Here is a 20,334-nt window from a genome sequence, read left to right on the forward strand (position 1 = left end):
AAGTCCTTTGCCCATTTCTTTTTTTAATTTTCTTTTCTTTATTGGTTTGAGAGAGGGAGGAAAGGAGAGGGAGAGGGAGATGGAAACATCGATGAGAGAAAACATTGATTGGCCACCTCCTGCATGCCTCCCCCACACTGGGGATTTTGGCCCTGGGCATGTGCCCTGATTGGGAATCAGACCACATCCTCTCGGTGCATGGGTTGACGCTCAACTGAGGAGCCACACCAGCCGGGCCCTCTGCCCATTTTTTAATCAGGTTAATGTTTTTGGTTGTTGAGTTGTAGGAGTTCTTATATTCTGGTTTTCAATTCCTTATCAAATAGGTGATTTGCACATGTTTTCTTCTATCTGTGAGTTTCTTTTTCATTATGTTGATAGTATCTTTTGAGACACTGAAGTTTTTAATTTTGATGAAGTGCAAATTATCTATTTTTGTTGTTGTTGACTGTGTTTTTGGTGTATGTTTAAAAAAATTATTGCCAGATTCAATGTTATATTTTCTTCTAAGGGTTTAAAGTGTTAGTTCTTATGTTTGGGTCTTTGATCCATTTTAAGTTAATTTTTGTATGTGGTATAAGGTAAGAGTCCAACTTCATTCTTTTGCATGTGGACATCCAGTATCCCAGCATCGTTTATTGAAAAGACTGGCTTTCCTCCATTGAATTGCTTTTGCACCTTTGTCAAAAATTATTTGAGCATATTTGTGTGGATTTGTTTCTGGTTCTCTATTTTATTTCATAGATCTATGTTTGTCTCTTTGCTAATACCATACTCTCTTAATTATGGCAGCTGTGTGCTAAGCCTTAACATTGGGTAAATGGATTTCTTCCATTTTATTCTTTTTCAAAATTGTCCCTGGTTTATTTTTATGTTTTTATGCATATAGACCTTATTTTGCTTTTGTTTCATGTATCTTGATAGTTTATTCTAAGCCTTAGAATCTAAGGAGTGCTTTAAGCAGAACAAATACTTTTTAAAAAATATATGTTTTTACTGATTTTTTTAGAGAGAGGAAGGGAGAAGGAGAGAGAGAAACATCGATCAGCTGCCTCCTGCACACCCCCTACTGGGGATCGAGCCCAAAACTCCGTCATGTGCCCTGAATGGGAATCAAACCAATTAACGTACACCGGCCAGCTCACAAATACTTTTTTTTATTGTTTCTTTTCTTTCTTTCTCTCTCTCTCTCTCTTTTTTTTTTTTTTTTTTTGCATATATCTTCAGTTAGAGAGGGAGGAAGAGAGAAAAACATTGATGTAAGAGAGACACATCAAGTGGTTGCCACCCACACGACCCCCACCGGCGCTGGGGACAAACTGCAACCGAGGTTCGTGCCCTTAGTGGGAACCAAACCCGGGACTCTGGTCCGAGGGCCTTTGCGCTAACCGCTGAGCAAAACTAGCCATGGCTATTGTTTCTTTTTTAAAGTTTATCTTTATTGTTGAAAGTATTACAGATGTTCCCCCCTTTTTTACACCATTGACCCCTTCCAGACACTCCCACCACCACCATCCCTGCCCCCACCTTCACTGAGCTGTTGTCTGTGTCCGTGGGTTATGCATATATGCACATAAGTTCTTTGGCTAAGCTTTTCCCATCCCCCCTTCCCTCTGAGATTCATCAGTCTGTTCATCAGCCATATTATTTCTTTTTTTCAAATATGTTTTTATTGATTTTTTTTTTTTTTTTTTTTTTACAGAGAGAGAAATTGCAGTGAGAGAGAAACATCCATCGGCTGCCTCCTGCACGCCCCCTACTGGAGATCAAGCCCACAACCTGAGCATGTGCCCTGACCTGTAATGAACCAGGACCTATCAGTCCATGGGACAACACTCAGTCCACTGAGCCACACTGACTGGGCCTACATTGTTTCTTGTTTTAGTTAATCTGCAGTAAAAATTTGTGCCAGACTATTTTGTATGTTTATTTGAAGCAATCTGATTGACCTTGCCTCCAGGTTCCTCTCTCTAGGCCCTAAACAAATCTAACCCTAACCCTTAGGTGAAAATTAAAGGCAGTAGAATTTAACAATTCTGTTTTTCAGGATTACTGGTCCTGTTTCATTTTCTGCATAATTGCAAGTTGTTCTTCAGAGCCTCGGGCTCCTACTAATTTTGGGGGACCCTCCTCTGTTTTGGACCTCCCTATCATATAGCTTTTCTCAAGAAAAGACCTGTAATGAAAGTTTATTTCTGGTGTTCTAGGACTTCTTCAGAAGCCTTCCACAGTTTTTCAAGCTATTTCCTGTCACTGGCAAATATTCAGTGTACAGTTCCTACTCCACCCTCCCTTGGTGGCATGTATCAGTTTTGTACTCATCAGTGCCCACCTACTCTTGCCTCCTGTGCTTGTCAGATGTCTCCTGCCTGGCTTGCTCATTGTTGCTTTTGTCACCCTTACAGCTGTCTTCTTTCTCTCTTTGGCTTACTGCCTGACTTCTGTGACAGCTGCTCTGTCATTGCCTGCCTGCCATTCTGCCCCTTCTCCCACCCCCACCAACCCTTACTCTATGTAGGTACAGCATGTACAATTTTCATATTCAGCTTATAACTTTCCCCATGGTATGTACCAAAGCAGTCATCCTTCTGCTTATAAGCATTGTGATTCACCTAAGTTAAACACCAGGGCCTTTCTTAGCTCTGGCAACTCATTGTTAAGTCTTCAATTGTCTTATCAGTTTCCTCTGGATATTTCTGCCCTGCCCTGAGGTTCTCCTCATTTATTGGCTAGATTACTTCTTTTAAAAGATATTTTTTTCTTTATTAATTTTTAGAGAGGGGGAAGGAAGAGGGAGAGAGATATGGAAACATCGATGAGAGAGAACATTGATTGGCTGCCTCCTGCATGCCCCCCACTGGGGATCAGACCCGCAACCTGGGCATGTGCCCTGACCAGGAATTGAACCAGCAACCTCTTGACATGGTTCAGTGTTCAACCAGTGAGCCACTCCGGCTATATACTTCTGAAAGCTTTAGTCAACTGCTGTTCTAACCTCAAACACCACTGGTTGATCTTCTACCCTGGTATCTGTCATTCATTGTTTCTAAAATCCAAATTGTTCCCATCAGCCTCCCTGTGCTGAAGTCTTTGGTGGTTCCTCAGTGCATTCAGTGTAAAGTTAAAACTGTTTATGTGTCCAACAGCCTCTTTGTGATCTGATCTCTGCTTCCTCTATCCTCACCCTCTGCATTTCCTCCATATGTCCTCACAGACCCCAGTCTTACATGTCTGCAATTTCACATTCATTTAACAGATATTATTGAAGTCTTACATGATGCCCTTACCCAGCTCTTTGCCATGCCTAGAACCAGATAAGCTTTTTCATGCTTCCAAGTCCTCTCTGCTTAAAAGACTCTTTCTGACCCTTGAGCTCAAACATTACCTCCCCTGAAAATTCCTTCTCTGGTCTACAGTTTTACCACTTCACCTTAGTATTAATGTTTATTTAAGGTTTAAATGCATAGTTTATTTGTGTTTCACTACTGGTTAATGAGCTACTTGATGATAATGTCCATATCTAAATATGTGTGTTTCCAGCATCTGGGGAAGTATGAAGGGAAGATGTGAGTTTTGGAGTTTTAGAAGCTCTAAGTTTGGCCCTGGCCGCGTGGCTCAGCTGGTTGGAGTATCATCCCAAACACGAGAGGTTGCAAGTTCAATTCCCAGTCAGAGTACATACCTAGGTTGCAGGTTTGATCCTTGGTTGGGGTGCGTATGGGAGACACTTCTCTTTCACATCAATGTTTCTCCTTCATCTCTTTAAAAAAAGAAAAAAATTAAGGAAATCTCTGAGTTTAAATCCTAATAGCTATTTATTAGATATATGGCCTTGAGCAAATTCCTTAACTTCTGTGATCTTTGGATTCTTCATCTGTAAAATGGAAAAACAATACCTGACTTGTAAGGTAGTCGTGAAGATTAAATGTGTTAAAATGTATAAAATTTCTAGTATAAGTGCCTGCTATAGGCAACCAGGGACTGTAGTGATAAAAATAGTTTTTAATTCTTTTTTTAAAATGTGTTTTTATTGATATTTTAGAGAGAGGGAGAGAGAGATAGAAACATCTATGTGATAGAGAAACATCTATCAGCTGCCTCCTGCATGCCCCCTACTGGGGATTGAGCCCGAAACCCAGGTGTGTGCCCTGACCAGAAATCAAACCAGCGACCTCTTAGTGAATATGGGTTGATGCTCAACCACTGAGCCATACTGGCTGGTCTCAATAGATAAACTCCTGATGGAAGCTATCACAGCCAAAGTATAAACTTTGGGGAATATGCAGATTGGGTGAGCTCTCCCTTGCTAGTGGGGACTTCATAATACTGATTTCTTTTCTTTTTTTTTTTTTTATCCTCACCTGAGGACATTTTTCCATTTTTTATTCAGAGTGGGGCAGGGGGAACATCAACGTGAAAGGGACACATCAAGTGGCTGCCACCCGCATGACCCAACCAGGGCCGGGGACAAACTGCAACTGAAGTACATGCCCTTAGTGGGAACTGAACCTGGGTCTCTCTGGACTGCAGGCGGACGCTCTAACTGCTGAGCCAAACCGACAAGGGCAATACTGATTTCTTATAACATTTTTTATTTAGCAAATGTATGCAGCATTGTACTTACTATCAAGAGGGTTGAGAAAAATGTGACCTCATCATTCCCATTCCTAGGTCATCACAAGTCTTACTCCTTATAGCTAGCTATATATCAGGATTGGGGTTGGTTGTATATATCAGAGAATAAAACAGGTTTCTTTCTTTCTTGTATATATGAAATTTGAAAGTAAGTAGGACCAGTATGGCAGTTTGGCAGTGTCATCAGAGAACTCATTCCCTTTCTAACTCTCAATCCTACTATGCTCAGAGTCACTTCAGGGTCCATAATGACTACTGGGGCTCTAATTATCACATCTAAATTCCAGATTATAGGAGAAGGGACAGGGAAAAAAGGCTCACATCCTTCCAAAAATCATCTTCCTAGAGATCTCATAATGTACTTTATCTTATATCTCCTTGGATAGAACTTAGTCATTTGTCTACACCTAACTGAGGAATAGGCATGTTCTTCTTAGCACCCAGTTTTTTTTGTCCTTCCTCTCCATGCTTTAGGTGAGGATGGCATGTTTCTTGGGGACTCAGAGTCCAGAAGCCAAAAGAGTATGTCTGTGAAAAATTCCTTCATCCTGGGTGCAGGATATATATTTCACATAATTTACGCCTGATATGTGTGTAAGCATGTATAATCTCTTGCTTATGAATTTAACATTCAAGGTTTCTGCAGTTCAAGCCTTCCTTCCCCCCACAAAGGTGCACAAAGTGGTAAATTGTAGTAACACCAGTATCAGCATTGTAGGGCTGGGGAGGATTAAGTGAGAGGAGGCATACAAAATGCTCAGTGCATCTGGGTTTTGAGATGGAAGGGCAAATGTGAGTGATTTAATAGCCAGCGGACACTACCCACCATCCAAGCCCCCACTGCAGAATTCAGAGCCTCCAGATGTAGCTCTGGAGAATGTCTCAGATCAATTATGTTGAATTTGAATTTTAAGAAAATTTGGGAAATGTTCTTAGACATTCAAGTATCAGGAAAACAACAGCCATGATTTTTTTGAACTTCCTTTGTCACTTATCCTAGGGCTTCTACACATTGCTAATGAAATTTTAGTTTTCTTCTTTGCTTTTGTTGTTGTTTTAAATCCTCACCTGAGGATACTTTTCCATTTATCTTCAGATAGAGTGGGAGGGAGAGGGAGAGGGAGAGAAACATCGATGTGAGGGAGACATATTGACTTGTTGCCTCCCGAACGACTCTGACCAGAGCCGGGGAACCGGACAGAAACCAAGGTACATGCCCTTGACTGGAATCGAACCCTCAACTCTGGTCCACAGGCTGACACTCTAACTGCTGAGCCAAACCAGCTAGGGCATCCTGGCTCTGTGTGTTTTTTTTTTAAATGTTAAACTTTCTGGACTGAGCACCCTAATTAATATATGTGCAGTGGAAACAATTTTTTAAAGTAAGAAGTGTTTTTGTAATGAAAAAGGACTGGGCATTGGCCCTTTTTCTGGGTGTGGTAGGGTAGGAGAGAGAACACAATGTATGTGCCATTGTGTCCAATAAATTAGGGAACTGCCCAGATTTCATGACTCATCTCCCAAAGCCTCCTTGCTCAGCTATTCTATATTCACAGTTAACCAGAGGCTTATGATTCACTTTTTGAAAAATGAACAATGTATAAATGTGAGTTTCTTCTATTATTTTGGCTTTCCTGCAATATATAATTCTATCTTGACTCAGGCCACTGTTGCCTCATCAAAAATGATGTAAAAGATAGGGGAGGAAATCATATACAAATAACTCTTATTTAACAAAAGCAAACAGAAAGACTGGTTAAAATAATTGTGATACATTTATATTATGAAACACTGTACAACCAATGAAAAGAAAGGTAGCTAGATGTGTTGATATAGAAGAGGTTCAGGATTTACTATTTAAGTAAAAATGCAAGCTGTAGACAGTATGTGTAATATCCTATTTATAATTTTTTTAAGTGTGGGTTTATACTGGTATGGTATAGGAAATTTCTAAAGGGTATAGAAGAAAGTATCTAGTGGTCACTTTTGGGAAATGGGACTGGCAAGAGGTGAATGAGACTTATATTTTGCTTTCTATTCCTCTATTTTGTGTATATATCTTATGAGCATGCTTTACTGTTTTCTTTTTAAATGGTTTATAATTACAGTGAAGAGGAAGAGGACCAGTGTCTTTCCTATATAACGAAAGTAATGTTTTAATAAATAACATTAAAAGATTCCATTCATTTCAGCTAGTAGATGAATGTGGTCTGGGGATCTAATGTAAAATATGGTGACTATAGTTGATAACACTATCTTATATAATTCAAATTTGCTAAAAGAGTAGAACTTAAATGTTCTCACTGGAAATGAATAAAACAAAAAATACAGTAACACTTTGAGGAACATAAAAACTTGCGTAAATGGGAAAAATATATTTTACAAAAATTCCAAATAAGAGAAAAATTGAGAGAATTTTATATCGACCACCTAGATTCTACAATTAACATTTTACTATACTTGTTTTATCATGTTACTGTCTGTCTGTCCCTCTATTCATCCATCAATTCATATTGTTTTTAATATAATTTGAAGTAAATCGCATATATCAGTGCACTTCTTCACAATATTTAAAGATGTATATCATTTACAATATTTGTTAATGGGTAGACTCTTTTTTAGAGGTAAAGTTTATGTACAGTGAATGCACAAATCTTAAGTTACCATTCAGTGAGTTCTAAAAAATGCATATGCCCATGCAACCCAGTACCCTGTCAAGATACAGAATATTACTATTGTTCAGGAAGTATGTGCCTTCATGTTCCTTTCCACTAAATCCTTCTCTTATATAACAATTGTTCTGATTTTTTCCACCATAGTTTTACTTTTTCTAGAACTTCATATATGTGGAATCATACATTATAATATGCTCTTACATAAGGCTTTTTTCACTCAGTGTGATATTTTTAAGATTTGCCCATGTTGTGTATATCAGTAATTCTTTCCTTTTTATTGCTGATTAATATTCCATTGTGTGAAAAATAGCACTGTTTATATATTCTCTTATTGTTGGTTACCTGGGTTGTTTTTCGTTTTTTGTTATAATGAACATTCTTGTACTAGTCTTTTTGTGGACATATGTTTTTATTTCTCTTAGGTAAATATATAGGAATGGAATTATTGGATCATAAAGTAGGTATATATTTGGTTTTATAAGAAGCGGTCAGACAAACTAATTTTTTTAAATATCAAAAATAGAGCCCAGCCAGTGTTGCTTACTTGTTCAGCGTCAACCCATGCATCAAGAAGTTGCCGGTTCGATTCCCAGTCAGTGCTCATGACTAGGTTGTAGGCCCAATCCCCAGTTGTGGGCATGCAGGAGGTGGCCAGTTGATGTTCTCATCAATATTTCTATCTCTCCTTCTCCCTTCTTCTCTCTCTAAACCTCTCTCAATAAAGAAAAAAATTTTTTTTTTTTTTTTTTTTATCCTCACCCGAGGACATTTTTCCATTTTTTGTTCAGGTAGAGTGGGAGGGAGAGAGAGGAACAGAGAGAGAGAGAGAAACATCGATGTGAAAGGAACACATCGAGTGGCTGCCACCCGCACAACTGACCAGGGCCGGGGACAAACTGCAACCGAGGTACATGCCCTTAGCGGGAACCGAACCCGGGTCTCTCAGGACCGCAGGCCGACACTCTAACCACTGAGCCAAACCAGCCAGGGCTTCCTTTTTTTTTTTTTGTACAGATAGAGTGGGAGGGAGAGAGAGTGAGAGAAACATCGACGTGAAGGGACACACCGAGTGGCTGCCACCTGCACGACCAACCAGGGCCGGGGACAAACTGCAACCGAAGTACGTGCCCTTAGCGGGAACCGAACCCGGGTCTCTCCGGACCGCAGGCCGACGCTCTAACCGCTGAGCCAAACTGGCCAGGGCAAGAAAAAATTTTTTAATTAACATTACAAATAGAGCTTATCCTAAAAATCATCCTGTGACAAAGTGGAACCATTCCCACTATTAGAATGTGTGCACAGGGTTTCTGGCATTGTGCAGACTACAACTTGCAGGGCTGGTTTCCTTCTGACATTTGGGAGTGCATATTTCCCTTGGATTTAAACTATTTAACTATTCATCCATATTGAAATTAGACTTTCGTCATAGAACCAGTTTTTAAATCTTCAATTCAGAGAGCAGTATGGGGAAGTGATGAATTTGAGACAGTGCGGGGTGTCAATAAATTAGATGTGTCAGAGAGATTGAGAGATTTAACAACAAAAAAGTTGTGTGTGGGGTGGGGGAAAGAGGATGTAGAGGGGAGAGAAAGAAATACCTAAGGGAGGGAAGAGATAAACCACAGAATTTATATGCACTATGCATAACCAGTGGACACAGACAACAATGCTGGGCAAGATTGGGGGGGGGTGGAGATCTGGAGGAGGTGTCAGTGGGGGAAAAAGGGAAACATCTGTAACAAAAATAAATTAATAAGAAAAATTATCTCTGGCCGGTTTGGCTTAGCGGTTAAAGCATCAACCTGTGGGTCCAGAGAGATTCGGGTTTGGTTCCCGCTAAGGGCACGTAACTCGGTTGCAGTTTGTCCCTCGCCCTGGTTGGGTTGTGTGGGTGGCAGCCACTCAGAATGTCCCTTTCACGTCGATGTTTCTCTCTCTTCCTTCCTCCTCTGTCTGAACTAAAAATGGAAAAATGTCCTTGGGACATTTAGGAAAGGAAGGGAAGGGAGGGGAAAGGAGAAGGGAAGGAAAAAGGAAGGGAAAGGGAAGGGAAGAAGGGGAAAGGAAAGGAAAAATTAAAAAAAAAAAAATACCATTGCCCCCGCCCAGTGAATTTTAATTTTTTGTAAAAGTTATTTTTTTTTAAGTTAGTTCAAAATCAAAGGTTGTCTTGTGTACTAAAATGATCTCCAAAGAGCCTCCTCATTCTGTTAACAACTGCATAGTATTCCATTTTGTGAATATCCCATGATTTATTTACTCATGTTCACTTAAGCATTTAGGTTATTTCCGGTATTTTTTTTATTTTTATTTTTTGCAGATAATGCTGTATTAAATGACCTTACACACAGGCCACTTTCATTTATTTATTTATTTATTTATTTATTTTTTACTTATTTTTTGTTAATCCTCACCCGAGGATATTTTTCCATTGATTTTTAGAGAGAGTGGAAGGGAGGGAGGGAGGAAGAGAGAGAGAAACATCACTGTGAGAGAGACACATTGGTTAGTTGCCTCCTACATGACCCCGACCAGGGCCAAGGATTGAACTGGCAATCCAGGCATGTGCCCTTGACTGGAACTGACCCCTCGACCCCTCGGTCTTAGGCCGATGCTGTAACTGCTTAGCCAAACCGGCCAGAGCAATAGGTCATTTTTAAAGTATGGATGTATCTGTTAACTTCTCAAATGGAATTGTGTCAAAGGGTTTGTGCTTTCGTAATTCTGATAAATATTTACAGATTGTATGAGTGTATCTGTTTACTCAAATCCTTGCCAGTGCAATGTTGTTTTTTATAGTTGAAAAATATCTCGGTATAGCTTTAATTTGGCTTTCTCTGATCATGAGTGAGGTTGGGCATCTTTTCATATATTTAAGAAAATTGTTTGGTTTTCTGTGAATTGTCTGTTTCATATCTTTTGCCCATTTTGGGGGTTGTTGGTCCCCTTTTTATTTATTTATTTTTTATCCTCACCTGAGGACATTTTTCCATTTTTTGTTCAGATAGAGTGGAAGGGAGAGAGAGGAAGAAAGAGAGAGAAACATCGATGTGAAAGGGACACATCGAGTGGCTGCCACACGCACAACCCAACCAGGGCTGGGGACAAACTGCAACCGAGGTACGCGCCCTTAGCAGGAACCGAACCCAAGTCTCTCTGGACTGCAGGCCGACGCTCTAACTGCTGAGCCAAACTGACCAGGGCGGTCCCCTTTTTATTAGTCTAATCTGTAGGAGTCATTTATATATTAGGGAAATTAGTCCTTTGTGAATGAGTTGGAAATATTTTAAAAGAGCTCATGTTTTTAAAATATGGAGGTACGTAGTTGTTTTAGTGGAACGGTGGTAAAAGAGGCCAGATTGCCATGGACACAACTCTTTCTAGAAATTTGGTTGTAAAGTGAAGTAGAGAAATGCTAGCTAGAGGATTGATGTAAATTCAAAAGAGTTATATTTTTCTTTGAGAAATTCTTGTGTTTAATGCTTATGAAAGGAAGAAATTAAATCTAGGAGATGGTAGTAGAGGATCTACAGAGTAAAGTTTCTAATGGACTGAGATTCTTGGAAAGAATTGCAGAGGAGGAAATTTGTAAATATGGTGACTGGAAATTAAGGATGTCCCAGTCCAATGGCTTCTATTTTCTCTGAAGTGAAGGCAAGGCCAACAGCCAAGGGTGTAGGAGATGGTTGGGGAGAAGAGGAGGTTCTTTGAAAGTACTGTTACGGAGAATTGGCAAGAGAGCTGACTGAATAGGGAAATACAGAAAGACTGCAGGTTTTCAGAGTTCCGCTGAGACGGAAATAGTAATATCAACTTATTGGGTTGTTTGGTTTCTTAAGCAGCATTTGGCAATCCAAGTGTAGGATTTGTTCAAGATTGGTTTGGGAGGTTGGATGGGTTTTCCCCCCCTCATGTAGGTGTAATAGAACAAGGTAGCAAAGGAATTTAGGATATTAGCAGGGGAGTGATTGAACTGACACCAAATTCTTGATTGGTAGAAAAGAAAATAAGACAGGACAGAGATGTTAGAAAGAAAATTAGAGAGGGGTTCAAGGGACCAAAAGCCTGGGGAGGTCAGAGAACAGATGTAGTAGATGTAATAGGGAGAGAACTGCAAGGATAAAGGAGTGTTGTTGGAGAGTGGGATAAGAGATTTTGGTGATGATAGAGCCTAGAGTGAGCTATTGTCATAGGTGGCCCAAGTGGAGTAGATGTTGTTGAAGGTTGTTGAAGTTGAGGAAGTCAAGGATCTCAGGCCGGCCCAGATGTGAATTGTAGTGACTCTTGTCTGTGAGGATGTTGAACATCCTAGCCTTCTAGGAGAATATCAGGACTTGGAGATAGAGAGAAAACTGTGAGCCACATTGCTGTAATAAGGGAATACCAGCAATCTTTAGGCCAAAAAGCCCCCAGGAACAGGGACTGTTAGAGCAGACTCCAGGAAAAATGGTTTGCATATAGCCTCCATGAAGTGAGGAAACGTCAGCCCTTCTTCCTGACTTGCAGCTAGCTCTCTAAGATGCTCTGAATAGAAGACATGGAGATTGGAGGAGGGGAGGTAAGCATAGGTATGGTTGCAGTTTAGTATAGAGATCAGGAAGTCACAGGAATTTGCATGACGGTCTTCATATCCTCTGAGAAGAATTAGGCCTTCACTATGGTTTTCCTGATTGTGGTATATATATCTTTCTAGTGACTTGGAACTTCTTCAATTCTGGAATATCTCTCACTCCCTAGTTTATGCATACAAAGCCTCTCCAACCTGCCATCCACTATGCGTCTGTTGTTTTCCCTTGCATTCTTTCACTTGAGGTATGCCTTCCTTGTGCAGTTTCCTTCTTTTAGTTTTTGTTTCTGATATTCATGCAGTGTTATCATACTAATTATTTTTATTTATAAAAATATCATGCTTTTTATTTTTTTTTAATTTAGAAAATAAAAAGTGCAGTGTAAAGAAATTAAAGTCTTAAGTGTTGTGCCAAAATGTTTATAGATTTTTCTTTCCAGTCATACTTTTATGCATATATATTTATATACATTCATAAATTTAGTTGAGATCATATAGTCTATTCAGTTTTTATCTGTTTTTGTTTGTTTGATTTTAAGCTGAAAAACTGAAGAGCTTGCCCTGGCCAGTTGGCTCAGTTGGTTGGAGCATCGTCCCGTACACCAAAAGGTTGTGGGTTCAAACCCTGGTTGAGGCACATACCGGATATAACCAATCATTGTTTCTCTTGCCCTCTCTCTCCCCCTCCCTTCCTTCCCCTTTCTCTCTCTCAAACAAGTTTTTTTAATAAAAACAAATCTTGGGCCCTGGCCTGTTTGGCTCAGCGGTTGGAGCGTCGGCCTGCAGTACAGAGAGACCCGGGTTCGGTTCCCGCTAAGGGCACGTACCTCGGTTGCAGTTTGTCCCCGGCCCTGGTTGGTTGTGCGGGTGGCAGCCACTCGATGTGTCCCTTCACGTTGATGTTTCTCTCTCTCTCTCTCTCTTCCTCTCTCTCCCTCCCGCTCTATCTGCACAAAGAATGGAAAAAAATGTCCTCGAGTGAGGATTAAAAAAAAAACATCTTGGGGTAAGGATTAAAAAAAAATGAAGGGCTTGTTTTACTTTCTTAAATTCTTTGAATATACAGTACTTTGAATCACAATAATATATCATCTTGAGTAGCAACATATTTACTTCATCTTTTTTCTGTTTTCTCTATTGGGTATTTGGATTGTTTCTACTTTTTCACTTAATGAATATCTCTATATCATTTTAGTCTTGACTTTCAGATTATTTATATTTACTTCAGAATAAAACCTTGAAAATGGGTCAGAAAACAATATGGATACCGTTCTTGTATAATCTTTCTGGAAAGAAATTTGTTAGTATAGACTAATTGGCATTCCCACCAGTATTTGGGTTCTTTTCATGTGACTTTTGCCAGTGTGGGGGAGGAAGAAACTTTCCTCGATATGACTTCATAGTTCTTTCAGATGGTCTAATAATTAAATTGACATGAGACAGATTAACAAGAGAAAATAGCCATATTTAATTACACGTGTATGCATCAGAAACCCACGTACATGAGAGAGTCAGAGACCCCACATACATGAGAGATCCAAAGCTAGAAAGAGAAAATTAGGTATATGACATCCTGAGCTAAGGGTTGAGGTAAGGTGCCTCTCACGAGGCTTCAGAGAGGAGGAAGGGCATTGCAAGATGATAAGAAGAGTAGATAGATTAGTAGTTTGCCCTGCCATATAGATAGGTCTTTTTTTTTTCTTTCTGGTGATAACTGATTATGGGCAAATCCCCTAATTTAAATTTTTTAAGGGAGAGGTAAACGTTTCTGGTGGGCTTGCAGGGTCTTGACTGCCTTTAGCTCAAAATAATTCACATGCCAAAGTGGCACATTTTGGAGATACTTCTTCTGAACCCCTATGCCAGCATTGACTATGTCATATGATTGATCTTTTCTGATTTGGAAAGTAAAAATGTTGTCTCGTATTCCTTTAATTAGTGGGGATGGTCAGCACTTTTCTTGTATTTCCTTAGCTGTTTTTCTCTTCTGTAAGTAATCTGTTTAGGTTCTTGAAGTTTTTCAAAATCAGGGTTTTCATATTTTTCATATTGATATGAATTCTTGTTTTAATTCTTTTATTTGTGACAATTTCCCCAATTTCTTTCTTTAAAAAAAAAAAAAAAAGACTTTTTTAAAGATTACTTTTAGATTCACAGCAAAATTGAGCAGAAACTATAGAGCTCCCAAATTCTCCCTGCCCTCAACATGTACAACCTTCCCCACTATTGACATTCCTGCCACAGCGATCCTCAATGAACCTACATTTTGAAACATCATCATCACCAGTAGTGTACATTAAGGTTCACTTTTGGTGTTGTATATTCTATGGCTTTGGACAACTAACTCTATAGTGACATGTAGCCCCAATTATCATATAGAAAAGTTTTTTTTCTGTTAGTATATAGACTTCGGTCTATATCAATTAGATTTTTATTACCTGTTATCATTTAGGTCTTTCATATCCTTAATTATGAGCTATTGCATTTTAATGACCTAAAAGACATAAAAACCTCAATATCAGTGTTTGTATTTCTCTATATATTCTTGTACTTTTTAAAAATTTATTAAAGAGAGGGAAGAAGGCTTCTCATTCTCTTGACATTGTCTTTTGCAGAGCAGAAGTTTTATTTTTTATTATCCACACTTGAGGACATTTTTTTGCATCTGTCTTCAGATAGAGTGGGAGGGAGAGAGGAAGGAAGAGAGAGAGAAACATCGACACGAGAGACACATCAAGTGGTTGCCACCCACATGACCCCAATCGGGGCCAGGGACAAACCACAACCAAGGTACATGCCCTTAGCGGAACGAACCCTGGACTCTGGTCTGAGGGCCGACACTCTATAACCGCTGAGCCAAACCGGCCACGGCCAGAGCAGAAGTTTTACATTTTAATGAAGTTCAGCTTATTGACTATTTCTTTCATAGATCATGCCCTCGGTGTTGTGTCTACAAAGTCATCAGCATACTCAAAATCATCTAGATTTTCTCCTATATTATCTTCTAGGTTTTATAGTTTTGCATTTATATTCAGGTTTGTGGTCCATTTTGAATTAATTTTTTTGTGAAGAGTAAGGTCTGAGTCTAGGTTTGTTATTTTTTTATGCTGTATGACTAGTTGTTCCGGCACAGTTTATTGAAAAGATCATCTTTGCTCCATTGTATTGCTTTTGCTCCTTTGTCAAAGATCAATTGACTTTATTTATATGGGTCTGTATCTGGGCTCTCTCTTCTGTTCCACTGATCTATTTGTCTGTTCTTTCACCAGTACCACACTGTCTTGATTACTAACTATTGCTTTACAGTAAGTCTTAAAATAGAAGAGTGTTAGTTCTCCAACTTTGTTGTTCTTCAGTATTGAGTTGACTATTCTCAGTCTTTTGCCTCTCTATTATAAACTTTAAAATAAGCTGCTCAACATCCACAAAATAACTTGCTAAGTTTTTTTTTTTTTTTATCCTCACCCGAGGACACTTTTTCCACTTTTTGTCAGGTAGAGTGGGAGGGAGAGAGAGAGGAACATCGACATGAAAGGGACACATCGAGTGGCTGCCACCCGCACGACCAACCAGGGCCAGGGACAAACTGCAACCGAGGTACATGCCCTTAGCGGGACCCAAACTCGGGTCTCTTTGGACCTCAGACCTACGCTCTAACTACTGCGCCAAACCGGCCAGGGCAGATTTTTACTGAGATTGTACTAAATCTATAGACCAAAATGGAAAGAATTGACATTAACAATATTGAGTCTTTATATATATAATTTAATCCTCACCCGAGCACACTTTTCGATATTTTGTTCAGATAGAGTGGGAGGGAGGGAGAGAGAGAGACCAACATCAATGTGAGAGAGACACATTGACTGGTTGCCTCCCTCATGACCCCAACCAGGGCTGGGGACGAACCACAACCAAAGCATGTGCCCTTGACCAGGATCAAACCTGCAACTCTTTGGTTTGCGGACCACTGAGCTAAACTGGCCAGGGCTGATTCCTTTTACATTTAAAAGCGTTTGTGTTTTCTATTGTTAGGTATTCCATTTTTAACTTTTGTGATTTCTTACATTGCCTTTATGTTTTCCTTCCTCATCTTGGGCTCACATAAATATTTATTCCCTTTTAAAATCTGCCTTTTGCCCGGTCAGTGCGGTTCAGTGGATTAAGTGTCATCCCATGGACTGAGAGGTCCCAGTTCAATTCCTGATCAGGACACATGCTCAGGTTGCAGGCTCGATCCCCAGTAGAGGCGTGCAGGAGGCAACTGTTTGATGTTTCTCTCTCACATTGATGTTTCTGTCTCCCTTCCTCTCTCTCTAAAAACATCGATAAAAACATATTTAAAAAATCAATAAATAAAATGTGCCTTTAAACATTTAATTCTTGAACTCAGCTGGATTTTATTTTGATCTATGGAATGAGGCAATGGTCTAACTCCCTCAGACTTTCACTTTGTTTCCCAATTCTATGCAGGGAATTGTATGCTTTCCCAGTTTTGGATTATGTTAGATGGGAAGAGTGGGACTAGAGTCACATCTTGTGTAGCTGCACCTTGGGAAGGCCACCTGCTGAACCCATTTCTCTATTAGGCATGGTTGCTGGTACCAGAGGCAAACTCCTGGGGTACATATGAACCATCTGTACATCACTACCCTTCCTCAGGAGGGGCATGTCTGCTTCCCACAGAGAGTCACTACCATATTGAATTACTCTTTAGTCTGTGAGGCCCATGCAGATAGGACCTGTGACTGTATTGCTCTATTTTTTTAAAACTTATCTTTATTGTTGAATGTATTACAGATGTTCCTCATTTTTCCCCCATTGACCCTCTCCTCCCCATTCCCACCATCCTCCTGCCTTTCCCCACACTGTTGTCTGTTTCCATTGATTATCATATATACATATAAGTTCTTTGGTTTATTCCCAACCGCCAACCCCCCTTCCCTTTGAGGTTTGTCAGTCTAACAACCAATTTGTACTTCTTTTTTTTTTTATCCTCACCCAAGGACATTTTTCCTTTTTTTGTTGTTGTTGTTCAGATGGAGTAGGAGGGAGAGAGAGGAAGAGAGAAAGAGAGAGAAACATGAGTGGCTGACACCCACACGACCAACCAGGGCCAGGAACGAACTGCAACCAAGGTACGCGCCCTTAGCGGGAAACGAACCCGGGTCTCTCCGGACCGCAGGCCGGTGCTCTAACCACTGAGCAAAACTGTCCAGGGCCAATTTGTACTTCTTAATCCCTTCACCTTTTTCACCCATTTCCCCAACCCTCCTCCCATCTGGCAACCAATAAAATGTTCTCTTTATCTATGAGAATGTTTCTGTTCTGCTTGTTCATTTTGTAGATTCAATTATCGATAGATACATATTCATTGCCATTTTGTTTTTTATCTTTTTCTTCAAGAAGACCCTTCAACATTTCATATAATAATGGTTTGGTGGTGATGCACTCCTTTAGCTTTTCCTTATCTGGGAAGCTCTTGATATGGCCATCGATTCTAAATGACAGCTTTGCAGGATAGAGTAATCTTGGTTGTAGGTTCTTGCTTTTCATCACTCTGAATATTTCTTGCCACTCCCTTCTGGCCTGCAAAGTTTCTTTTGAGAAATCAGCTGACAGTCTTGTTTGTTTGTTTGTTTGTTTGTTTGTTCAGATAGTGGGAGAGAGGGAGGGAGAGAAACATTGATGTGAAAGGGACACATCAAGTGGTCACCACCCACACGACCCAACCAGGGTCAGGGACAAACTGCAACCGAGCTACATGCCCTTAGCAGGAACCAAACCCAGGTCTCTCTGGACCGCAGATGGATGCTCTAACCGCTGAGCCAATCCGGCCAGGGCTCAGCTGACAGTCTTATGGGAACTCCCTTGTAGGTAACTAACTGCTTTTCTCTTGCTGCTCTGAAGATTCTCTTTGTCTTGAACCTTTTGCATTTTGATGATGATGTGTCTTGGTGTGGGCCTCTTGGGGTTCATCTTGTTTGGGACTCTCTGTGCTCCCTGGACTTGTAGGTCTGTTTCTTTTACCAAATTAGGGAAGTTTTTTGCCATTACTGTTTCAAATTGGTTTTTGATTTTTTTGTTTCCTCTCTTCTTCTGGCACCCCCAAGATGCAAATGTTGGCACGCTTGAAGATGTCCCGTAGGCTCATTACACTATCCTCATTTTTTTGGATTCTTTTTTTTTTTTTTTTCTGTTTTGATTGGGTGTTTTTTGCTTCCTTATACTCCAAATCAATGGTTTGCTTCTTGGCTTTACCTACTCTACTATTGAATCTGTGTAAATTAATCTTTATTTCAGTTAGTGCCTCCTTCATTTCTGACTGGTCCTTTTTTATGCTCTTGAGGCCCTCACTAAGTTCACTAAGGTTCTCACTAAGTCAATTGAGCATCCTTATAAGCAGTGTTTTGAACTCAGCATCTGTTAGGTTGTTTATCTCCATTTCGCTTAGTTCTTTTCCTGTAGTTTTGTTCTGTTCTTTCATTTGGGACCTGTTTCTTTGTCTCCTTATTTTGGCTGCCTCCCTGTGTTTGTTTCTGTGTATTACTTAACAAGAGGTATGGGGCTAGCTGAGACCAGATGCTGCTTGTTTGAAAGAATTTAGGAAAACCTGAAGCAGGATCTAAGACAAGCCGATCCTATGGTAAAGCACCTGGCAACGGCTTGGGTGGGCCTTAAAGTTGGGTGGGGCGAGGCAAACAGTGTTAGCCAGGTTGCTGGAGTCCCAGATATGGCCGCTGTCTGCCGCCCCTAGGGAAGGGCTCACCAAAGGAACAAAGGTCTCTGACAATACATCTGTCCAGGAGAAAGCTGCCTGTCCAGCCCCTTGCTCCAATGCCAAACAACTCAGTTCTTCCCTATATGACTCTGGTGCCTTTCAAGCTGCCTCCCCCATGCTGGAGCCTGTGCAGGCTCTTTAAGAGGAACTGTCCTGGGCTTCAGCTGCCTCAGCCTCCCTGAGCCTCAGTTCCCATTGGTTTTTCCAGCCAGAAGTGATGGGGACTTCTCTTAGTGGCACTGGAGCCCTGAACTGGGTACCTGGTGTGAGACAGGGACACCCTCAGTCTTCAGGGAGGACCCTCACAGCCCAAGTGTCCTTCCTGATTTTTACCCGCCACATGTGGGTCTGGGACCAGCCCTTTGCGCCTCAGCCCCTCCTACCAGTCTCAATGCCACTTCTTCTTTAATTCCATAATTGTAGGACTTCCATGCAGCTTGATTTCAGACTGTTTTGAATGATGATTGTTCTGTAGTTTAGTTGTAACTTTGATGTGGTTGTGGGAGGACATGATACCACGTTTACCTATGCCGCCATCTTAACCGGAAGTCTGTATTGCTCTTCAGTTTCCTTAATATCTAGCTCAGTGTAGGGCATAGAAATGTGAATGGATGAATGACCCACTATTAGTGGTGTGAATGTGCCACAGCCCTTTATAATATGGTTTGAGATGGAATGACATTGAGGACAGTTGTATGATGTCTGCTTCTAAGGGCACTATGCGGTCATAGTGCCCTTACTTTTCCATACTTCTCATTCTGAAGAAGCTAAATCTGCTCATAGCAATTGCCTGGAGAGCTTTTTTTATTTTTTACAAATGAGATGGGTTAGGCAGTCTGTTTCATGGGCATGCATCCACTATTTGTGTGACTGTAGTTGGTGCTAAATAAAACTGTGGCTAAATTAAGCTTATTTGCCCACTACCAATCTAGTTTTACACAGAAACTGGAGCATTTTTAAAAGAACGGCTACCTAGCTTTCATTCCCAGATATTCAGTCTGGCATGGGGACTGTTAAAGTTCTTTGGGTGATTCTAAATAGTAGCCAAGGCTGAGAGTCACTGCTCAGAAATGTTGGTTCTTATTAAGTCTTATTTATATTTGTATAAAAATTCAATTAAGTAGTTGGATTCCTGGGGAAATGTACATATCAGACTCCCCAAAAATTATTGATTTTGTGTGCACATTTTAATAGCTGGGAAGGTTTTGGCCAGAATATTCCTTTGGTGAGTAGTTTGTACATAGTTACAATAATATAGAATCTTATCTAACATAACTCTCTATTTTCCAGGTCAGCATGGATTCCTGGATCGTTCTTGTTCTGCTTGTCAGTAGTCCGATACATGTCAGTGCCAACAATGCAACCACAGGTAAATTGTCATTTAATAAGGCTGTATTCAGAGGAGCATTTTGCTTTCACATTTACTGACTCAGAATTGAAAACCTAGGTCTTCTGTTAAAGAAAGAAATACATATTAAAGTTTTACTTAAAAGCAGTGGTAAAATAAATGTTTTTTAAAATCTCTGAGTTGTACTGTATGCTCATCATTGTGGTATATACCATACTACATACTATGTCATATACATACTACTTTAAGTAAATAATATTATGTGTTAGTTCCTGAAAAGTACCAAAAAAAAAAAAAAGTTGTTATTTAAGTTCCTGTATATTAATTCTGA

The 20,334-nt window shown here is 40.1% G+C and overlaps 1 protein-coding gene across 4 annotated transcripts in view; it reads left to right on the top strand.

Annotated features, from left to right (window-relative positions):
- PTPRA (protein tyrosine phosphatase receptor type A) overlaps positions 1–20,334 on the top strand; it is a 150,615-nt gene that overhangs the window by 53,285 nt on the left and 76,996 nt on the right. For all 4 annotated transcript variants that reach the window (XM_036244288.1, XM_036244287.1, XM_036244291.1 and 1 more), the window contains one exon: positions 19,946–20,024. In XM_036244288.1, coding sequence (XP_036100181.1) covers positions 19,946–20,024 — 79 coding nt within the window. The remainder of the gene's footprint in view (positions 1–19,945; positions 20,025–20,334) is intronic.

Source organism: Molossus molossus, unplaced genomic scaffold, assembly GCF_014108415.1.
Source record: "Molossus molossus isolate mMolMol1 unplaced genomic scaffold, mMolMol1.p scaffold_m16_p_6, whole genome shotgun sequence".
In the NCBI taxonomy this organism is placed as follows: Eukaryota; Metazoa; Chordata; class Mammalia; order Chiroptera; family Molossidae; genus Molossus; species Molossus molossus.